At 38.8% G+C, this 18,968-nt stretch overlaps 1 protein-coding gene across 3 annotated transcripts; it reads left to right on the forward strand.

The window, feature by feature from the left end:
• On the forward strand, positions 1–17,574 carry c19h10orf90 (chromosome 19 C10orf90 homolog). 3 transcript variants are annotated; one of them, XM_023949703.2, is made up of 9 exons: positions 1–267; positions 498–1,043; positions 2,275–2,329; positions 3,771–3,862; positions 10,245–11,550; positions 12,694–12,843; positions 13,016–13,140; positions 16,091–16,259; positions 17,187–17,574. In XM_023949703.2, exons 2-9 carry the CDS (start codon positions 534–536, stop codon positions 17,252–17,254), a joined length of 2,475 nt encoding a protein of 824 aa, XP_023805471.1. In that variant the 5' UTR covers positions 1–267; positions 498–533; the 3' UTR covers positions 17,255–17,574. The 3 variants fall into 3 exon arrangements, with proteins under 3 accessions (XP_023805471.1, XP_023805469.1, XP_078794020.1); XM_023949701.2 differs by having other exon boundaries at positions 132–267; positions 16,088–16,259; XM_078937894.1 differs by having other exon boundaries at positions 158–271; positions 16,088–16,259.
• Positions 17,575–18,968: the final 1,394 nt, after the last annotated feature.

Raw genomic sequence — 18,968 nt, forward strand, 5'->3', positions numbered from 1 at the left:
GCTGACAATCTCTCTGGAGTGCTGCCTGACTTTTAATGGAGATCTTGTTCCATCAACAAGTGTTTGTTTCCCTCGCCTGCCTATCTCCAAGTTTCTTTTCCTCCTCCCCATTCTATTGGATGTTCAGCTGTTGTGCTCAGTAGCTCTTTTGTTTGCCAAAGCATCCCTCGCATTGCTCCATGCCTGACTGGAGACAGTACCCGTTAGCACCTTCTTTATGTCCTAAGAACTGCATTCTGAGGAAAAAGGAAGATCTGTCGACAGGAGGTAAGTAGGTGTCAGAATACTTTCATTTGGGAACATTTGCAATCTCTGATCATTTATTTTCAACCTGAATTGTGTTCAACATGTCTTTAGAGCAGATCTGTATCAAAGGGGAACTCCAATACTCTTGTATGAAACGGTTTTAATAGTTAGTGATGCCACCTGTCAACTTTGGGCTTTTAAAATATTGGATTCTCATTAACCCCACCCCACCCCCCGTTGGGTGCTGAAAGGTGAGACCTGCGAGGTGTCACCTGAACTCCAGAGGGATGGCTTTCCGCAGACCAGCTGCCCAGAGGAAATCCCCAAGCTGGAGGAGATCAGGAAACGAGTCTTACTGGGAGAGCTTAATGTCAGAGGGGGAGTTTGTCCCCAACCCGCAACGTGCACCCCGACCCCAAAGCGCCATCGAAGGGGCCCGGCTGGACGACTGGCTGGAACACCTGCAAACCCTGCAGAACCCGACAGAAGCTCCCCCTTTGCACGATCGGACCACAACCACGAGGCGGATGGGCGATCCCTCCTACAGCAGGCGCTCGTCTTCATGTGAGAGTTCCAATCTGGGAAGCCAGGAGTCCATTCCAGCTGGGTTCATTCCTATTTCAGAGCACAGAAGGAGCTGGGAGAGAGCGCACATCATGGAGGCCCCCCAGAAAGAGCAAGCTCACCTTTGTAGTCTCTCTCCAGTCAAATTTGGGTGGTTGCCAATACAGAGAAAAGTGATGGGGTTGGATGATGGGAGCACCCCAAACCAGATGTTGGACCAATGTCCTGGCCAGGTAAGTCACACAAAAACATGATGGTGAATAAAACATTGTGTTGCTTATGGGCTCCTTGATAGCCAAATAACATTTTTGTGCATGGAAGAAGGTTATATTTACACCTAGAATGCTTTAATCTGGAACAGTCAATGCAAGAGCTAAAACAACTTTATAAAAATGGGTATTTTGGGGTCCTGTTTTCTAAATCTCTTTAGTTTGTCAACTACACAGTGCTCAATTGGAAACCATATCTAGAAAAATTGAAATTCAAACACACAATGAAAAAATGGGCATTTTCTGATATAAAACCCGTGTGTATTGAACAGAAAATGGGAATCTGCAATGAGAAAAACAATGATTGGATTTTTTTTAACCTGAAGTTATATCCAGCTATTAAAAATATTCAGTTACGTTTCAAGCAGATGCTAAATTAAAGTATTTTTAAAGTCGAATTGGTTTAATATTCGCATCAATAGGTGTCAAGGGCTTAAAAACACTATTGGTAAACCACTTATGTAATACCAAAATGCAATAAAATGTTTTATTTGTAAAAAAATTTTTTATTTTATTTAAGCAGAAACTCTTCAACAACACCCATTTTACTTTGTGTCAGGGCATGAACTTTTATTTTGGAGCTCTTATTTAGAAAATCGTTTCCTGTTTGGACAAAAGGCCCAAGCAAAGACTCTGTTTATGGCTCAATCTGGATTTGTGACTACAATTCATTTAGGTTGTGTAATTGTTACTGTTAACCCCTCAAGTGGGAGCTTTAGTGGGATATAGATGAGGCTGTTCTGAGCTCCACCACCGAGTGCCACAGAAAGCCATTAGTAGTCAAGTCTCAGTTGCCCAGGGAGAAGGCTGAGCTCTGGCATTCATGAAAACAGCTTACTCTGCAGGAACTCCACGCACTCTCCAAAGGTTTACGACTAATTTGATGCTGTTAAGGCAGAGAGTGAGCTTTAGGCCCTGGGAGGATGCAAGTCACTGTACAAGGCTAATTCTCTCTAAACAAAGTATTAGATGAAGAATAGAAAATGTGAGTCAAAATTGAGGAATGTCTGTGCAATAGGGGAACTGAGACTGAAATTACGCACATGTGGCTCCTAGGAAAAAAGTAATATCAAGTCAGCTGTGATGTCATAAAATGTCACTTTTTTAGAAGTCATAAATAACTAATAATCTTTAGAAAATGTTTATTAATGTGAGACATTTCCTCCATTTCTTTAATGTTCTTTTTTTTATACAGCTGAGGCCCAAACAACCCATCACTCCAACACTGCAGAAGAACCGAGCACCTCTCTGTAGGTTTGGAATTTATTACTTTATACAAAAATGTGTTCATTTAAGATAATGAGGGATTATTCAAAGTTTTTTCAGAAGGTTTTAGAGAACTAAGCAACAAAACAATAAAAACTGAAGATGGACAGCTTTAATGAATGTTCAGTGGTTCCATTGATTTTATAACAGACAGAGTGAAAGCAAAAATGTGTTTCTCAAAAGCAATTTTTTACCTACGAGCCTGACAAATCTTGAAAAAGACTGAAAACCGAATAAGCAGGATGGGGATTGAGCTGGGAGGCAGAAAGATAAGGAGGGATCCAGACTGATTGGAGCGGGAGGCTTGTTAATCTTCCAGAATGGCAGCCCCATACTCTCTGGGTGTGATCTAAAGCTTGATCTTTCAACCTTGTTCTTGTTTATACATAGATAATCCTGACAAGGCCCATGCTGCCTACAGAAATCAAGACGATCCATTTATATGGCTGCAATGATCTTGGATGATAGACTGTGCATTTGTTTAGGATATGTTAACCTTGTTGGCATTGGGATCTATCTATCTATCTATCTATCTATCTATCTATCTATCTATCTATCTATCTATCTATCTATCTATCTATCTATCTATCTATCTATCTATCTATCTATCTATCTATCTATCTATCTATCTATCTATCTATCTATCTATCTATCTATCTATCTATCTATCTATCTATCTATCTATCTATCTATCTATCTATCTATCTATCTATCTATCTATCTATCTATCTAACTCTGAAGAAAATGATAAGGTTGATGAGAAAAGTGGAGGATTTTCCTTGTGTAGGCTCATGTCTTTACTCCCCTTTGGGATATTAATGTCAGGTGTTCATTTGGAGAAAAGGTGTTTTAGATTTAGCCAATAAAAAAATAATTGGAGAGGAGGTTTTTGTAAAAGGTGTAAGAATGACTCAGTGAGGGACCCTTTAAAGTGAAGAAAATGAGATGTAATGTGACGGTAGCATGTGGAGTCTAGCGTCAGGAGAGCCGGAGTTTGATGAAAGTTCATAAAACACCTTTTTCTTCAGCTGTAACACAGCTGGCAAAGTCCTGTCCTCTGTATTTCTTCTTTTGTGGGATCTTTTTCCCCCAAAAAAATTGGGAAACACCACAAACTATCATCATTTAAGGGTTATCCTGAAGTGAAGCCACGTCGCCTTGGTAACAGCAGCAGGTGGAAACAGACAGGCTGGCAACATCAGTCAGCACTGGGAGACAGTTGTAAAGTTGCTTCGTCTCCTGAGGGGGGGTTGAAAAGTCACTCTGGGGTGGTGCTAGACTCACCTCACTGTGCCAGTGTCAATTATTGACGGTGTCAACATTTCCAGACTGTCAAACAGGCTGCTGGGTTGGTGTGTTTGCACTTGCTAGAGAGGTAGCAAACGTATCATGTGAAAAATCGACTTGTTTTGTGTTGAAACATAGATGGTGGCGGGGAGAGAAGTCACACCAGTTCCGGAGCTTTACGTGGAAGGACGTGGTGGACGCGTGATCCAGGCTCCCCATCTGATAAAGAGGTAAATTATATCTGCTTCTCAACCTTAAGGCCTTTTTAATCCAAACAATAGTTTTAAAGATTCCAAATTAGAATTGCCTGATATCTGATAACATCTAGCTTGTGATGTGATGAATTGGTCTAACTACTTTGCTATTTCCTGAAAGTACTTTTTAAAAACTGTCAGTTCAACTCATTTGTCACAAGGCCCAAAACAACTGTCAACATTCAGGAGACAAAAAAAGGTGCAGAATTAAAACCAACTTTTAAACACATTCCCCCCCCAAAAAAAGGATGAGCAGAAGTTCTGAGTCCAAAAATAGAAACACGAAGCCAGAAGCTGATGGAAAGCAAGACTGAAATGTCACAGAAAAAAAACATCAAGAATCTGGCACAGAGCAGGAAGAAAAAAAGAGGGGGAAAGGGATCAGTCATTCAGAGGGAGGTGATGACTAATACAACATAGATGAAGAGCAGGCAAAACTACAGGAGGTAGCTGGAAAGAACGAGCTTGACAATAAAACTACCATGTAAAGCATCAAAAGAATAAAGTGTTTCTCACCGAGAAAACAAAAAAATGCACTCAGAACCATGAAACCCAAAGGAGAAGGTTAAACACTGACTGAAGATGCAAATGCTGAAAGGGTTTTTCTTCCATTTGGTTTTCACACTGCGGGGACAAAACTGCTTTAATAGTGTCTGTCCTTTTGAGTTCCTACTTCAGAGTCACAGCTAGCTTTTTTTTTTTTTTTAAGTCAGAGGGGGAAAGCATCTGTGAATCAAGCATATGGTCACTGAGAAAACTCCAAAACCCCTTTTGATGATTAAACCAGAGGACTGTGTTTATAGTTTTGTAAACATAGGTAGGAAAAAAATTGGGCTTTGTGGTTCTTATTCATGAACCTACTTTCTGCTGCTGGTTCTTGGTTCCTTTCAGAGTCTGTGTTTAGCATAAATATGCAACCAGAGTGAAAGCCCCTGGAGACATGCAGTCCTTTAGAAAGAGCTGTGAGGGACATGTGATTTGTCTCACTGTTGATTCATTTCATAGCTAACTTTGTTGGCTTCTGTAAATGGTTCCAAAACACTAATACATTCATATATATGAGGTTCCATTTGTGCCAAAAATATCAAAATGTGTTTTTGCGTCTACTGTTGTGTCTTTGGTCCATTGTCTATGTCTACTGATCGTGTTTTTGCGTCCACTGTCTATGCTTTGGGCTCATTGTCTATGTCTATTGAACGAGTTCATTTTACATTGGTTCATGTCTATGTATTACTAAGCAATATCTTCTGCATGCCCATGATTCTTTGATTATTACTTTGTATTAACTTTGTGATGTATATGCTTGCTTTATCCTTAAACTTTATCTTTGTCATTGTCCTTATCCCATGTCGTCTAACTACGGCGTCAGGAAGATCCTTAGCAACCGTTGCTAGTGTCGTTTGCTACGTCGTCTCACCATGTCGTCAGGAAGATCCTTAGCAACCGTTGCTAGTGTCGTATGCTACGTTCTCTCACCATGTCGTCAGGAAGATCCTTAGCAACCGTTGCTAGTGTCGTATGCTACGTTCTCTCACCATGTCGTGTCCTTAGATCTTGTTGTATTTCAAATTTTGCAATGTTCGTCAGAGAAGTCTTTTGTACCGTCGATAAATTGTTTCCCGTATTATCACGGAACAAAACACTTTAAAAAAAAAAAAACTTTATTGACAATCCTTCAAACGCGCACTCCCAGAAAGAGGGGGGGGGGGTGCATGCGTACAACGGTTTCACGTTCCCGTTTAAAGTTATTTAGAGTATGGCTTTAATTTAATCTTGTGATAAAACTATTATTTCAAATTATTTTGAAAAATGACTGATCTTTATAAAATATGTTGTTACAAATCTGATGGATAAACGAGGATCAGACGGGCTAATAAGAGCCTTATACTGGTCCCGAGTGCGCCATCTCATGGTTACATAAATAGATTAAAAAGAAAAGCTCAAAAAACAGTCAGTTTTCGACTGTTATATTCATAATTAGTGACTCGACCCACTAAAATTTGAGAAGGTAACTCATCGAAGATATTTTAAAGGCCTCCTTGCAAGGCCCCCGTAAATCATTCAGCGGCGAAAAAATAAATATTGCCATGGACTAATGACTTGAGGGTTTATTTCTGAACAAATACATTAAATCAACACCAATGTGTTTGTAATTTTATTATTAATAAATCAGCCACGTTTTTCATGATCAGAACACAGCACATTCATAAATAGTCTTCGTAAAATGTTCATATTTATTATGTGTCATTCTCCGCGTTAAATAGAAGTAGTTCGCCTCCAGATCAGATGGTGGCGGTAATGCGCCACTTTGTTTTCGTGTCAAGCGTTGTATGCATGCCCCCCCCCCCCCCCCCCCACCCTTTCTGGCAATACGGCAATAGTACAGGAAAAAATTTACCGGCCGTACAAAGGACTTTTCTGACGACTTTGGCAAAATTTGAAAAACGAGAACATCTAACGACAAAACACGGGGAAACGTCGTAGCTAACGACAGTAGCAAACACCGTAGCTATCGACAGTAGCTATCGACAGCAGCTAACGACCGGAGCTATCGACAGTAGCTAACGACAGTAGCAAACACCGTAGCTATCGACAGTAGCTATCGACAGTGGCTAACGACCGGAGCTATCGACAGTAGCAACGCTTGCTAAGCTTGCTAAGTCCTGACGACAAAGTGAGACGACCAAAGACATAGACAGTGGACACAAAAACAGATTTTTGGCACAAATGGAACCTCATAGCTAAGTCCTGACGACAAAGTGAGACGACCAAAGACATAGACAGTGGACACAAAAATATGAGGTTCCATTTGTGCCAAAAATATCAAAATGTGTTTTTGCGTCTACTGTTATGTCTTTGGTCCATTGTCTATGTCCACTGATCGTGTTTTTGCGTCCACTGTCTATGCTTTGGGCTCATTGTCTATGTCTATTGAACGAGTTCATTTTACATTGGTTCATGTTTATGTACTACTAAGCAATATCTTCTGCATGCCCATGATTCTTTGATTATTACTTTGTATTAACTTTGTGATGTATATGCTTGCTTTATCCTTAAACTTTATCTTTGTCATTGTCCTTATCCCATGTCGTCTAACTACGGCGTCAGGAAGATCCTTAGCAACCGTTGCTAGTGTCGTTTGCTACGTCGTCTCGCCATGTCGTCAGGAAGATCCTTAGCAACCGTTGCTAGTGTCGTCTGCTACGTCGTTTCACGTGTCGTCAGGAAGATCCTTAGCAACCGTTGCTAGTGTCGTTTGCTACGTTCTTTCACCATGTCGTGTCCTTAGATCTTGCTGTATTTCAAATTTTGCAAAGGTCGTCAGAGAAGTCTTTTGTACGGTCGATAAATTGTTTCCCGTATTATCACGGAACAAAACACTTTAAAAAAAAAAAAACCTTTATTGACAATCCTGCAAACGCGCACTGCCAGAAGGGGGGGGGGGGTGCAGCGTACAACGGTTTCACGTTCCCGTTTAAAGTTATTTAGAGTATGGCTTTAATTTAATCTTGTGATGAAACTATTATTTCAAATTATTTTGAAAAATGACTGATCTTTATAAAATATGTTGTTACAAATCTGATGGATAAACGAGGATCAGACGGGCTAATAAGAGCCTTATGTGGTCCCGAGTGCGCCATCTCATGGTCACATAAATAGATTAAAAAGAAAAGCTCAAAAACCAGTCAGTTTTCGACTGTTATATTCATAATTAGTGACTCGACCCACTAAAATTTGAGAAGGTAACTCATCAAAGATATTTTAAAGGCCTCCTTGCAAGGCCCCCGTAAATCGTTCAGCGGCAAAAAAAATAAATATTGCCATGGACTAATGACTTGAGGGTTTATTTCTGAACAAATACATTAAATCAACACCAATGTGTTTGTAATTTTATTATTAATAAATCAACCACGTTTTTCATGATCAGAACACAGCACATTCATAAATAGTCTTCGTAAAATGTACATATTTATTATGTGTCATTCTCTGCGTTAAATAGAAGTAGTTCGCCTCCAGATCAGGTGGTGGCGGTAATGCGCCACTTTGTTTTCGTTTCAAGCGTTGTATGCATGCCCCCCCCCCCCCTTTCTGGCAATACGCGTTTGAGGGAATATCAAAATAAAGTTCATCTTAAAAACGTGTTGTCATGGTTAACCCTGACGTCTGCTTTGATAAACATTTCTTTTTCGTTCCGTGGTAGTACAGGAAAAAATTTACCGGCCTTACAAAGGACTTTTCTGACGACTTTGGCAAAATTTGAAAAACGAGAACATCTAACGACAAAACACGGTGAAACGTCGTAGCTAACGACAGCAGCAAACACCCTAGCTAACGACAGTAGCTAACGACAATAGCTATCGACAGTAGCTATCGACAGTAGCTATCGACAGTAGCAACGGTTGCTAAGTCCTGACGACAAAGTGAGACGACCAAAGACATAGACAGTGGACACAAAAACAGATTTTTGGCAAAGTCCTGACGACAAAGTGAGACGACCAAAGACATAGACAGTGGACACAAAAACAGATTTTTGGCACAAATGGAACCTCATACAAAAACAGATTTTTGGCACAAATGGAACCTCATACATATAAAAAACTTTTTCATTCAGTAGGAAATCAATATGTTGAAATGATTTATTTTGCATTTAATTTAGCATTTAATTTTGTCATACTTCTGTCTGCATCACTCTTAAATCCCTGGTTATTTATGTTAGGATGTATTTTTGAGTTACTTTTTGGAGCAATACAAATTTTGTGAGCTTCATTTGAACCCAATATATGTTTTTCTTTTCCTGAGTTAAAATAATCCAGAAACAAGTTAGTCCCTTTTAAACTTGGAGTTGGGTTATTTTTTAACTATGGAGTTTTTAGTGTGCTTGATCCTACAGTGCTTCTTTTTCCTTACTCACTTATGCACATTATTTTCTATTTTCCATGACAATCTGACACTTGTTGTCTTCCCTTTAACCCATTCACGTCGCTATTTTGCAATGTACGCTTAAATCCAGGACTGCACTAAATTTAGCACAACCTTGTTTGAATTTTTTTTAAATATAATTGAAAATAAGGTAAGGCATGAAGTGATTAAACTGTCATATTGAGGAAATAATTTGGGCTTTTGAAAAGTAAATTGCTTCCATATTTATTTGGGATTTTTTTCTACTTTACAAATTTCTCTGTTTAATATATTTAAAACTATTTTCTGTGACAAATGATGTCCTTCTTTTTAGTACAAGCCCAGCTTCTTTTTATTTACAGATCTAAATCATACATAAAAAAACAGATCTTTTTTTCGTTATATTACCCAATAATTTCACAATAAACCTGAAACTGTCCAAAAAAGCTATTTTTTTGTAAATGTCATAATTTGTTTTTTTTTTAAAACATAAAACGTAAAAACAAACATTTTTTTCTCTCATAACAAATATCTAACACGTAGAGACAAACTAAAATAAATCCACAAAAAAAGCAAAGTCAAGGTGAAAACAATGTGAAAAATGTCTAAAAACCAATGAAAGCTCCTCTAAACTACAATGTGCCAACGATTTATTCCAACAAATATGTGTCATAACTCTTTTAAACCAAAATTTTCTAAGCTAAAACCTTTCACGTTAGTTCACATTAAAGGGAAGGAAGGAACCTTATCATTTCTAAGTCACTGTAATCAATCAACATGACTGGCAAACTCACCGGTGAGTTCAGAGATCAACAAAGGGTTAATAATCTGGTGCTCCCACAAATAATCTCAAAAATTTTAAAAGATTTTCCTCTTTTCAACCACACATCACCGGAACTAGTTTGAAAAATTGAGGCTAAAGTCAGTATTTAAAAAATAAAAAGTAAGTAAACAAATAAGAAATATTAAACGTTGTGAAACTTTTTTTGGGTTGAAATGATTTTATTTCTCATCTTTCCAATTAAAATAAGTACTCAGTTTTAGTTGAGGAGAAAGTCGTTGTTACTTTGTCAGGGATTCGTCAAGCTGTGTGCTGCTATCAGGGCAGTCGTTGTGTCAAGCACAACCTGGGGGTGGAGGGGGGGAGCAGTCGTCATCTGACGGGAGAAGAGACAGGAATTTCCCCCAGGGAGACAAGTCAGCTGACCTGCACCTAAAAAGCCACATTAGAGAGATTTATTAATGTTTCATGGCAAATTAATTTAGGCTATGCTCCAAAAATGAATGTCAATTTCAAGCAGATGCTCCTGTTGCCAAGATGAATTTACAGTACCTGCTTTACTGGGTTGATTGATGACGAAACATTTAGTGTTTGACATTACCAATAAAAGGAGAATGTGATGGGATCTGGGTGTATAATTAAGGGTTGTTATCTCTTTCCCCTGCATGCATGCTCTAGGTGCCAGAAAAAAGTAATCTTCCTGATAATGAGAAGGACAGACCCCTCAGCTGGCAAGCTTTAAGGAGGGGTTGGATGACCAGCAGGACGTCCGTTCTCCCTGGAGTCAACAGGAACGATGACCTTCTCTCTGGGACCAGTTCAGACCAAAGCAGGAAGTCTCCTTTGCTGAATACTAACAGCCCCAAACCTTCCCACCACTCACCTTTTATTTGCACAGCTTCTGCTGATCCCTACAGTCATCATCCCACTTTGCTCCAAGGCGAAACGGGCGCGCTCAAGCCACACAAGCCTTTGCAAAGGACACACAGTCTTCAGCCTCTGAAGGCCACGACCCCTCTGACTCAGAAAGGCAACGCAGAACCTTCACAGGCAGGTTCAGAGGTGACTACTTTGATACCTCAGAACAAAACCAGCATCTCCTCGATCACCATCTCCTCCAGAAAAGTGAGCAGAACAGCCAGTCTACCTGGATGTACCACCAGCACTCCTTCATCCCAGACTTCCAGTTCCCCCTCTCCCACCTTAGATGAACAGCCCATGGATCCAAACTCCAGGCAGCTGAGAGTGCAAAGGAAGGCCACTATCGTCAAAGTCACAGAGCAAAGGGTCACATCCAGTGCTGCGCCAAACATTGTCAGGGCCAAGACTCCACCCGAGGGCCAAGGGTCGGACACCGTGGTCCGCAGAAGAAAGGCCACCATCATCAAAGTGACAGAGCACAAGGAAAGCTACAGTCCAGCCAAGGCTCCATTCAGAAATCCAGAGTACAGACACAGCTACACAGAGGGAGTGTTTCAGAATAAAAGCACATGGGGTCAAGGAAGCCATTCAGGAAGCAACGGAGTCCGTTTGATTTCCCCTTCAAACTCCATCTCTCGACCAAACACTTCAGACACAGAGAAACATGACACTCTGCACACATCGACTCTGAGTCTCTTTGTGAGCAAACCTGCTGTCACAGCAGGGCCTGTTTTCTCAGAAGTTTCTCCAAAAGCTTCTGGACGGAGATCGGACACACTGCACAGACCGCTGAGCTGCTACGGCAAATTAACTGGGCACTTTGAGTCGAGCCAGGAGAACCGAGCCCAAACAGATGCCAGGAAATGGAGCCTGGGATTTGTTCAGGGGACTCACAGAAACTCTGGGGGCAGTGGATCCATCAACACTAGCCGTGCAGCCAGGGAAGCAGGTCAGTCGGGGGCTGACACCCAGACGGCAAACCGGGAGGAAAAAGTGAGATTAGAACCATCAGTAGATAGAATGCGGAGAACGTCACCAAGTCTAACCCTCATCAAGGCCCCTGGTAGGTTTCTCTGTCCCGTATGATTATTCCTTATCAGCCTGCAGCCTCCCTCCGCCTCTGATCTCTGTTTTTCAGAAGGATAACTGGATCTAAATAAAATGTCCTCTGTGCCAGTTTGTGCATTACAGTTTGGTGTAATTACACCATCGCATGTTTGACATCATCTTTGAGGTGTGCCGAATGCTTGACAAGCATTTTAACGTTGTTTTTATGGCACCCGACTCTCATGTCAAAGATTCGTGCCTGCTTATAGCAACATATGTGCGAAGGCCTCATCATCACCTACACATTCTCTCATTTTCACTTTTTTCATGGTCTCAGCAGGAAAAACTTTGCATAGATAATTTATCGCAACACTTCCCCAAAACCTGCAGCACGAGCAGAGCTTTAAGCTTCACTTACTTCCATACAGGAAGTTGGAAGAAGATGTTCAGAAAACCAACATAATGATGTGTTTTTGATGTTTATAACTTGTTCTTGCGGGATTTTTGTGATGATGGATGACACGTATTAAGAAGATTAAGCTTAAAATTACATTTCTTTGTATTTTTTCATTCATATTGTTGTGAATCGGGAGGGGAAAGGGGTTGGGGCTCCATGCTAATGGCCCACTGGTAACGCTTTTAAAATAAATTAAAATAAATTAAAAGATGGGTTTATTCTTCCTCTAGTGGGAAATGTAATGTAATTGTTTTTAAATTGTCCTCCTTCCCAAAACATACATGCAAATTGATGTTTTTTTTGTTTTGTCTGGGGCATCAGTATTCCTTATCTGAAGTTTAACTGATTGCATCCATTTCCAGGACATGTATTAGTATGGAGTCTGTGCAAAATGCAAGCTTTTATTAATTATTAATTTCTTTCTTTGAACAAATCAAAGGCTACATTTTTTTGATAAAAATCTAGGCTTAGATGAATAATACAAATTTGTCCTCCTAATAAGAGGTTTTTCCTCATTTGCCTTGTCTTTTCTGTCCTTTAGATTATTCATTAGTGTTTCATTATAATAGTTAAGATCATAATCAATTAGCTGTAAAGCCAGAACCCAAGCAGGGAAAGTTCAGGGCTTTTTTTTTTTTAAATACGCCCCCTAAAAAAGGTCAGCGTTTCTGTTTTACTCATCAAAGGCCTCCTGCTTCACAGATCCCCATTCCCATCAATCTCAGGCGGAAGTTCTTGCCCTAAATGCAGCTGCCATCATCGCAAACATCAAACTCCAGAGACAATTCAATCAGAGGAGGATATCAAGTGACAATTTGGAGGAGTCCATAGCGTCACCCCAAGGAGATCCTGGTAAAAACACACCGTGGTTCACATTTTGGATGTACACTGCTACTGTTTTTACTGATGTTTTGTGGCAGAGTTCTTTATGCCTGTTTCCGGATAGTGATACTTTTGTGCCCTAGGGCATTGTCACAGGTGTGCAGGGTTCAAACACAATCCATTTCTTTTTTTCTTATCTCAGAGTTTAAGGAGGAGAGGAATACAAAGCTCCATCCTGAGCAGAATGATCACAACAAGAAGCCTCTTGCTACGTTTGTGCCGCTGAGGCTCGACCAGCAAAGGTCAGATGACACCATTTCTCTTCAGGTGAGGTCATTTTCTGAGTTAATAAAAAACAAAAAAAAAACAAAAAGGTTTCCTTTTCCAAGAGAATATAGTTAATTCTGGGGCCACACTTGGAGGGAGCACAATCTTTTTTACACCTGTTTCCTCTGTGTGCCTTTGAGAAATATATTTATTCCAATTTGTAAAGGTTTTAAATTGTTCAGTTTTTTTTTTACTTCAGTAAAACTTTTAAAAGATAAGTGGCAATCAGTGTCACATAAAGCAGGCATGTCCAAAATCCGGCACGTGTTCAATTTTTTTAATTGTGATTGGTTAATTCCCTCATTAGTCATTGTGAGACTGTGACATTCCTGTTGCGGGACACTTCTATGACTAGCTAATTTCCTCAATGTAAATAATAAACAGAAAGTTTAACATTGCTTGTAACACCGTGGACCAGAGAATTGGGAAAATGTAATTTAATATTAGGAGATGCAGGGTAAAAAAGTGGGGTTTGAATTGTTTCATTAGTCTGCGACGTGAGTATGGCTGCAATCTGACACTGCTCAGTTGCAAATGTTTTTCAGAGGAGTGGACAATAAAATGAATGTGAGTGAAGAGTCTTAAGGGTCAAATGAGAGGATCAGACCTATTTGTTTCTCTGATCAAAACCAAAATGCTTTGTGCTTTTAAATGAGACATCTGACTTCCTGGTCACTTGATTTACATATAAAAGTTTACAGTTAACATTAAATAGTGTGTAACATTTCAGATTTACAGGTGCCTTAATCTTTGTTTTTTTTGTTTGTTTTTTACAGACATTTACTTCATTTTACACTGAACAAAAATATAAACCCAACAATATTGTTTTTGCTACCATTTGTCATGAGATGAACTCAAAGATCTAAAACATTTTCTAAAAAACAAAATAACCATTTCTCTCAAATCTTGTTGACAGATGTCTATATCTGTGATGGTGAGCTTTCTTTTTTTGCTAGGATATTCCATCCCACCTCCCAGGTGTGACACAACAAAAGGCAACTTTGGCTGAAATCCGCCTGAACTTGCTTACTCTGGGTATGTCGGTTCCAAAAGACCGGATATGAGTTCACATAATTACGCTCCACTTGGTAACCCTGGGTTAATGCGCGTGCACGGCAAGTACATGAAGGCATTCTCAATGGATCGCAGATTTCCGGAGTCACCATGGAAACGCGTGAAGAAAAAGAAAAGTGCTATACGCCAGTGAGACTGAGTCGGAGACTTTAATGACGGCGTATAAAGATTATACGCCCACAAAAAAAAGAAATACGGCTGCATAAGCAAAAGAGTTTCTGCTTGGAGAAAAAGAACGGACAAAGTAAACGCACGAGTTTCTATCTCATTTCTATTTTCATTGTGACGCAAAATGCTCTTGTGGGATCTAGATAGATAGATCGAAATCCAACTCAATAATTATTTATACAGTTCAAATTTACATATTTATCTAACTAAATGTTATATTACTTCAATTCATTTAAATGTTTTTCCATCTTAATTTATTGTACTTGTTGAACTCTGATATGCCTGAGTTTGATGCTGCAGATATTCTCATTTTTATCAAATTGAACTGAAAGACACAGTGTGGACTTGTAAATTTTATCATCCATTTGCTAATCATGACTCTGACTTTAACTTCAGTTATTGCAATACCACACTGCACTGGGGGTGGTGAATAAACTCATCATTCTCTCCGTCCCTCTCACTCATGCTGCAGAAAGAATTAAACATTCCAGGAGAAAATAACTAGACAAAACCCAATAAAACAGCTACACAACAAAACACATTTGGTCAATAACCAACACTTAAACCCAAGTCCATCCAGACAGGCAAAGGGAAGGGTATCCCACAATTCCTTGCGCTGCCAAACAGCAGCACCAAAGTTACACCTACTTAATTGAATTAATTTGAATGAAAGTAAAATAGCTGTTTGATAACTACGTGTTATGTTTAAGTTGACTTAACTAAAAAAAAAGATTTCTTAACTGAAGCAAATAATTAAGTTGGATCAATGTTAAAAGGTTATTTTTTTCAACATCCATACGTGGTCTTCTCACCCTCTCATGGTGAAAAAAGTATTATCTGAGCTTCTTCATCCACTAAATTATCTTCAAATGGACATGCTACGCTGCTTCACCTCTCTGAAAACAAACCAACCATCTACTAAACCTGCTCAAGACCAGGTTATGTTCAGAGCATGAGTTGCTATGGCAACTTGACATACCCTGAAACACAACTCCATGTTTGGAACCGAAAGCTGAGGTTATCCGTTTCCTTAGCCTCAAACTTACCGTGGTAACTCACATAACCTGCTTTTTGGAATACCCTCCAGATCCACCCCCAATAAAACAAAGTGACATGTTTAAGAAGTAAGTAAGAAGTCCTTTTACTGTGGCCAGTCTAAGGCACACCTGTGCAATAATCATGCTGTCTAATACGCATCTTGAGGTGGCACACCTGTGAGGTAGGATGGATTATCTCAACAAAGGGGGAGTGCTTACTATCACAGATTTAGACAGATTTGTGAACAAGATTTAAGAGAAATTGTTATTTTGTGTTTGTAGAAAATGTTTTAGATCTTTGAGTTCATCTCATGACAAATGCGAGCAAAAAGAGGAGTTGCTTTATATTACTGTTCAGTGTAATTCTAGTCTTCTAATTAGAAATTCACAGTAACTTTGGTAAAAAATATATTTCGATTTCTGTTTTATGTGAAGAAAAGAGAAGTTTCTCATTGCAAAAATCTTTCATTAAATATTTTGTTTGCTTTAAATGTTGTTATAAGGGCTCACATTTTTACCTCACCAAATCTGGCCCTCCATGCGAAAGGTTTACACAAAGGGAACGATTACACACACGCCTCTTACAGATTTAAGTTGAAAAGAGTTCCAAAAGAGGCATAAGCATGACTGTTTTGTCAAGAAGAAAAATGTGTTTCTGACTTTGACAGCAGGCACTGCAGCTGTCCAGACCAGACTTCATCTTTCAGTCCCAAAGCAGAGTGCGAGAGTTGGAGCGAAAGGCCCAGGAGAGGAAGCAGGGCTCGGGTTTTGGGGACCAGCAGATGGGCGCTGAGCTCAGTCAGAAGGGAGACTCCAGCACCCAGTGTACCTCTGTGAATGGTAATGTGCGAGCAGCCGGCCTCACCTCTCATCAACCGTCACTGTGCCGTCCATTGTCCCTGTGCAGCTGCAGTGGCTGCCTGCCACTCCATTAATCACAAGCACGCTCATTTAAAAATAAGGCAACAATGTATGCCAGAACTGCTTTTCAGGATTCTTTGTAAACTGGTATTTATTTAAATTTATGCTTCAGAGCACTATCCTGTTTTTCTATTGGAAAGAGTTTCAAATTTCAAATTTAATTACAGTTCTTGAGAGGCTTTTTTTGCATGTTTTTTGACATTACAGAAAGTAAATGTTCATAAAACACAACTATTTAACTAAAAAAAAAAAAGTTTTATATCATAAATAGCAGAAGTTTTATTCAAAAATCTATCTCAACTTATCCAGTCCACTGAGCAGAAGATTAATCCTAATACTAGGGAATAAAAGCTTAATGTGAGAGATAAAGAAACATTACTAATAGTACAGAAGTGTAAGTTAATCGAAAAACGGAATGAACATTAGCATTCAGCTGAATGACTTTTTAATGTTATGATTCTCCTCATGTGCCAGGCTTTGGAAAACTGAGATTGCAGGACTTTTACTGCCTCCCACTGGCCATAAAAGGAAGGCACATTTGTAGTTTAATGTCTGTCAATACCCAGAAGAAACAAAACTCTGATTTATTGATCTCAATTTAGAAAAATAAAAAAACATATTGCTACTTTCTAGACAAAAAAAAGTAAAAGTTTGAATTTCATACACAAATGTAAAGTCAATATCTGTTTGCGACCATGCTGGAAGATTTTCCTGGCATCATTCTCTTCTGTTACAGGTAGAAGTGATTGAGTGAGATGCTTCCATTGGTTTTGGTCATTCATTATTTCTTTCTGTGTGCTTGTTGCATGGGTGCTTGAATGTGTGGATGACTGCTGGTGTTTCCAGGTGACCCATTTAAACCCAGAGGCAGAGCCACTATGCAACCCCAAATGCATACCGGATCCCACAAGTGAGCTCCATCTTCATTCAGAGACAACTGGTTCCTCTTCGTCATAAGCAGTTTTGTCCCCTTTATTGCACAACTTTTGAAGTACCTGTTTATATTTTAATTCACCAAAAGAAATGTATGCTACTTTTGTTTTCTTTTATCCGGACTCAGGTCCCCCCCCCCCCCCCCCCCCCCCCCTTAATTTTATGTTACTTTTGTTTTGTATTTTCTTACTCAAACTGCCATTAAAATTGTTCACATTGTATCCTCATATACAATTTCAAAAATATCAATTTTTTTTGATTGCATTTAAAAATAAAAATATAAATAACATTGGGGAAAAAAGATTTGTGTGTGTTTTTAAGTAAATCGTTGTATTTATGTAAATCAGTATTTTTGGATTTATATATGGACTTGATTACAGGAAGAAATGAGCATTAACCTTTCATTGCTCCAAATCATGGAAAACCTTTAATGTGTCACAACACCAAAAGAGAAGACGCTTTTCTGCTAGATTAATTAGGATCTCTTCCAGATGCCTGAAAGTCGACAAAAAAAAACAGAAATGAATGCCACCATTTCTATTTGGAAAGAAGAGAGCCTTTGTCTATTGCAAATGAAAAAAAGTGACATGTGCAAATGAAGCAACAAAAACAGTTTGGAAAGCTGCTGTCTCCAAACCAGAAGGAAAGTGTTTCTATTTTAATTAAGGTGTTTTTTTGTTGACAGGAAACTGCAGAAAAAGCATCTTAAAACACTAAGGCTTTTGGTGCACAGGAGAGAAAAGAATTAAACGAGATTTTCTAATTGTTTTTCAAAAATAAAATCATAATTGTATTTATCAAAAATAAAAGAAGACTAAACTTTAAAAATTCAAAGTATAAATATCAGAATAGAGCTTTGGAAAGTAGGCAGCATAATGAAAAACTTGCATCAGTTTATAAAACAATTTAATGCATTTTCCAATGCGTGTCATGAAAGTGTGTTTATTTGGCAGAAAGCAAGTTGAGCTTTTAAAAAATGTATCCATCTGTTTCCTTTTTGTGCAAAGAAAGACAACGAATCGTGAGAGTCTGACATTTCCCCCCCAAATTAATCCAATATGTCAAAGTATCTTTTAACAAAATTATGCATACCTCCTTTCATGAGAAGTAACTTAAAATGTATAAAAATGTGATTAATTCAGTTGTTTCCGTTATAAAAGAATGTCCTTAAAAATGACAAACATTACCTGAAGTAATTAGATAGAAATTCTCCTTGGATGAGCAAATAAAGTTAAGGAAAATATAACAATTCTATGAAGTGACAAAATGACAAATATCATAATCAAGACGTGAAATGGGTTTATTTTCCAGTTGTGTGTTCCTAAACCCAGAAAGCCCACATATGTGTGCTGAAACAATGCAATTATTCTGAAAAATACTTCAGCCCAGCAAATGGCTTTACAACAGATTGTCAGAGTCTCGCAAACACCTGTGTGGAGAAACTCTACACAACATTAATTTTATGAATGGCCTGCAAGCAATTGAGCAAGCAATAACAACCTTCTTCTTGGAGGCTCAATTAAACCTCACAAGGATGCGTCCTGTTGCAATAATGACCAACATACAAAGATTTATGTACTAATAATACAGCTTTTCTTTATTCGGGGTTGTTCATCTTGGTGAAAATGAGGGCTTTTAGCAAATGACTGAAAAAATGTTTTAAAGTAGATAACGTACTCAACATTGTTATGGATG

The sequence above is a fragment of the Oryzias latipes genome, chromosome 19 (genome assembly GCF_053564925.1).
Source record: "Oryzias latipes strain Hd-rR chromosome 19, Olatipes_Hd-rR_3.1".
Lineage (NCBI taxonomy): Eukaryota > Metazoa > Chordata > Actinopteri > Beloniformes > Adrianichthyidae > Oryzias > Oryzias latipes.

What these genes read in the sequence shown, in the direction of transcription:
- c19h10orf90 (XM_023949701.2), top strand. Translation starts at nt 534, where the DNA reads ATGGCTTTCCGCAGACCAGCTGCCCAGAGGAAATCCCCAAGCTGGAGG. An exon ending in ATGACACCATTTCTCTTCAG is followed by an intron (nt 13,141 to 16,087) that starts GTGAGGTCATTT and finishes TGACTTTGACAG; the next exon opens with CAGGCACTGCAGCTGTCCAG. An exon ending in CCAGTGTACCTCTGTGAATG is followed by an intron (nt 16,260 to 17,186) that starts GTAATGTGCGAG and finishes TGGTGTTTCCAG; the next exon opens with GTGACCCATTTAAACCCAGA.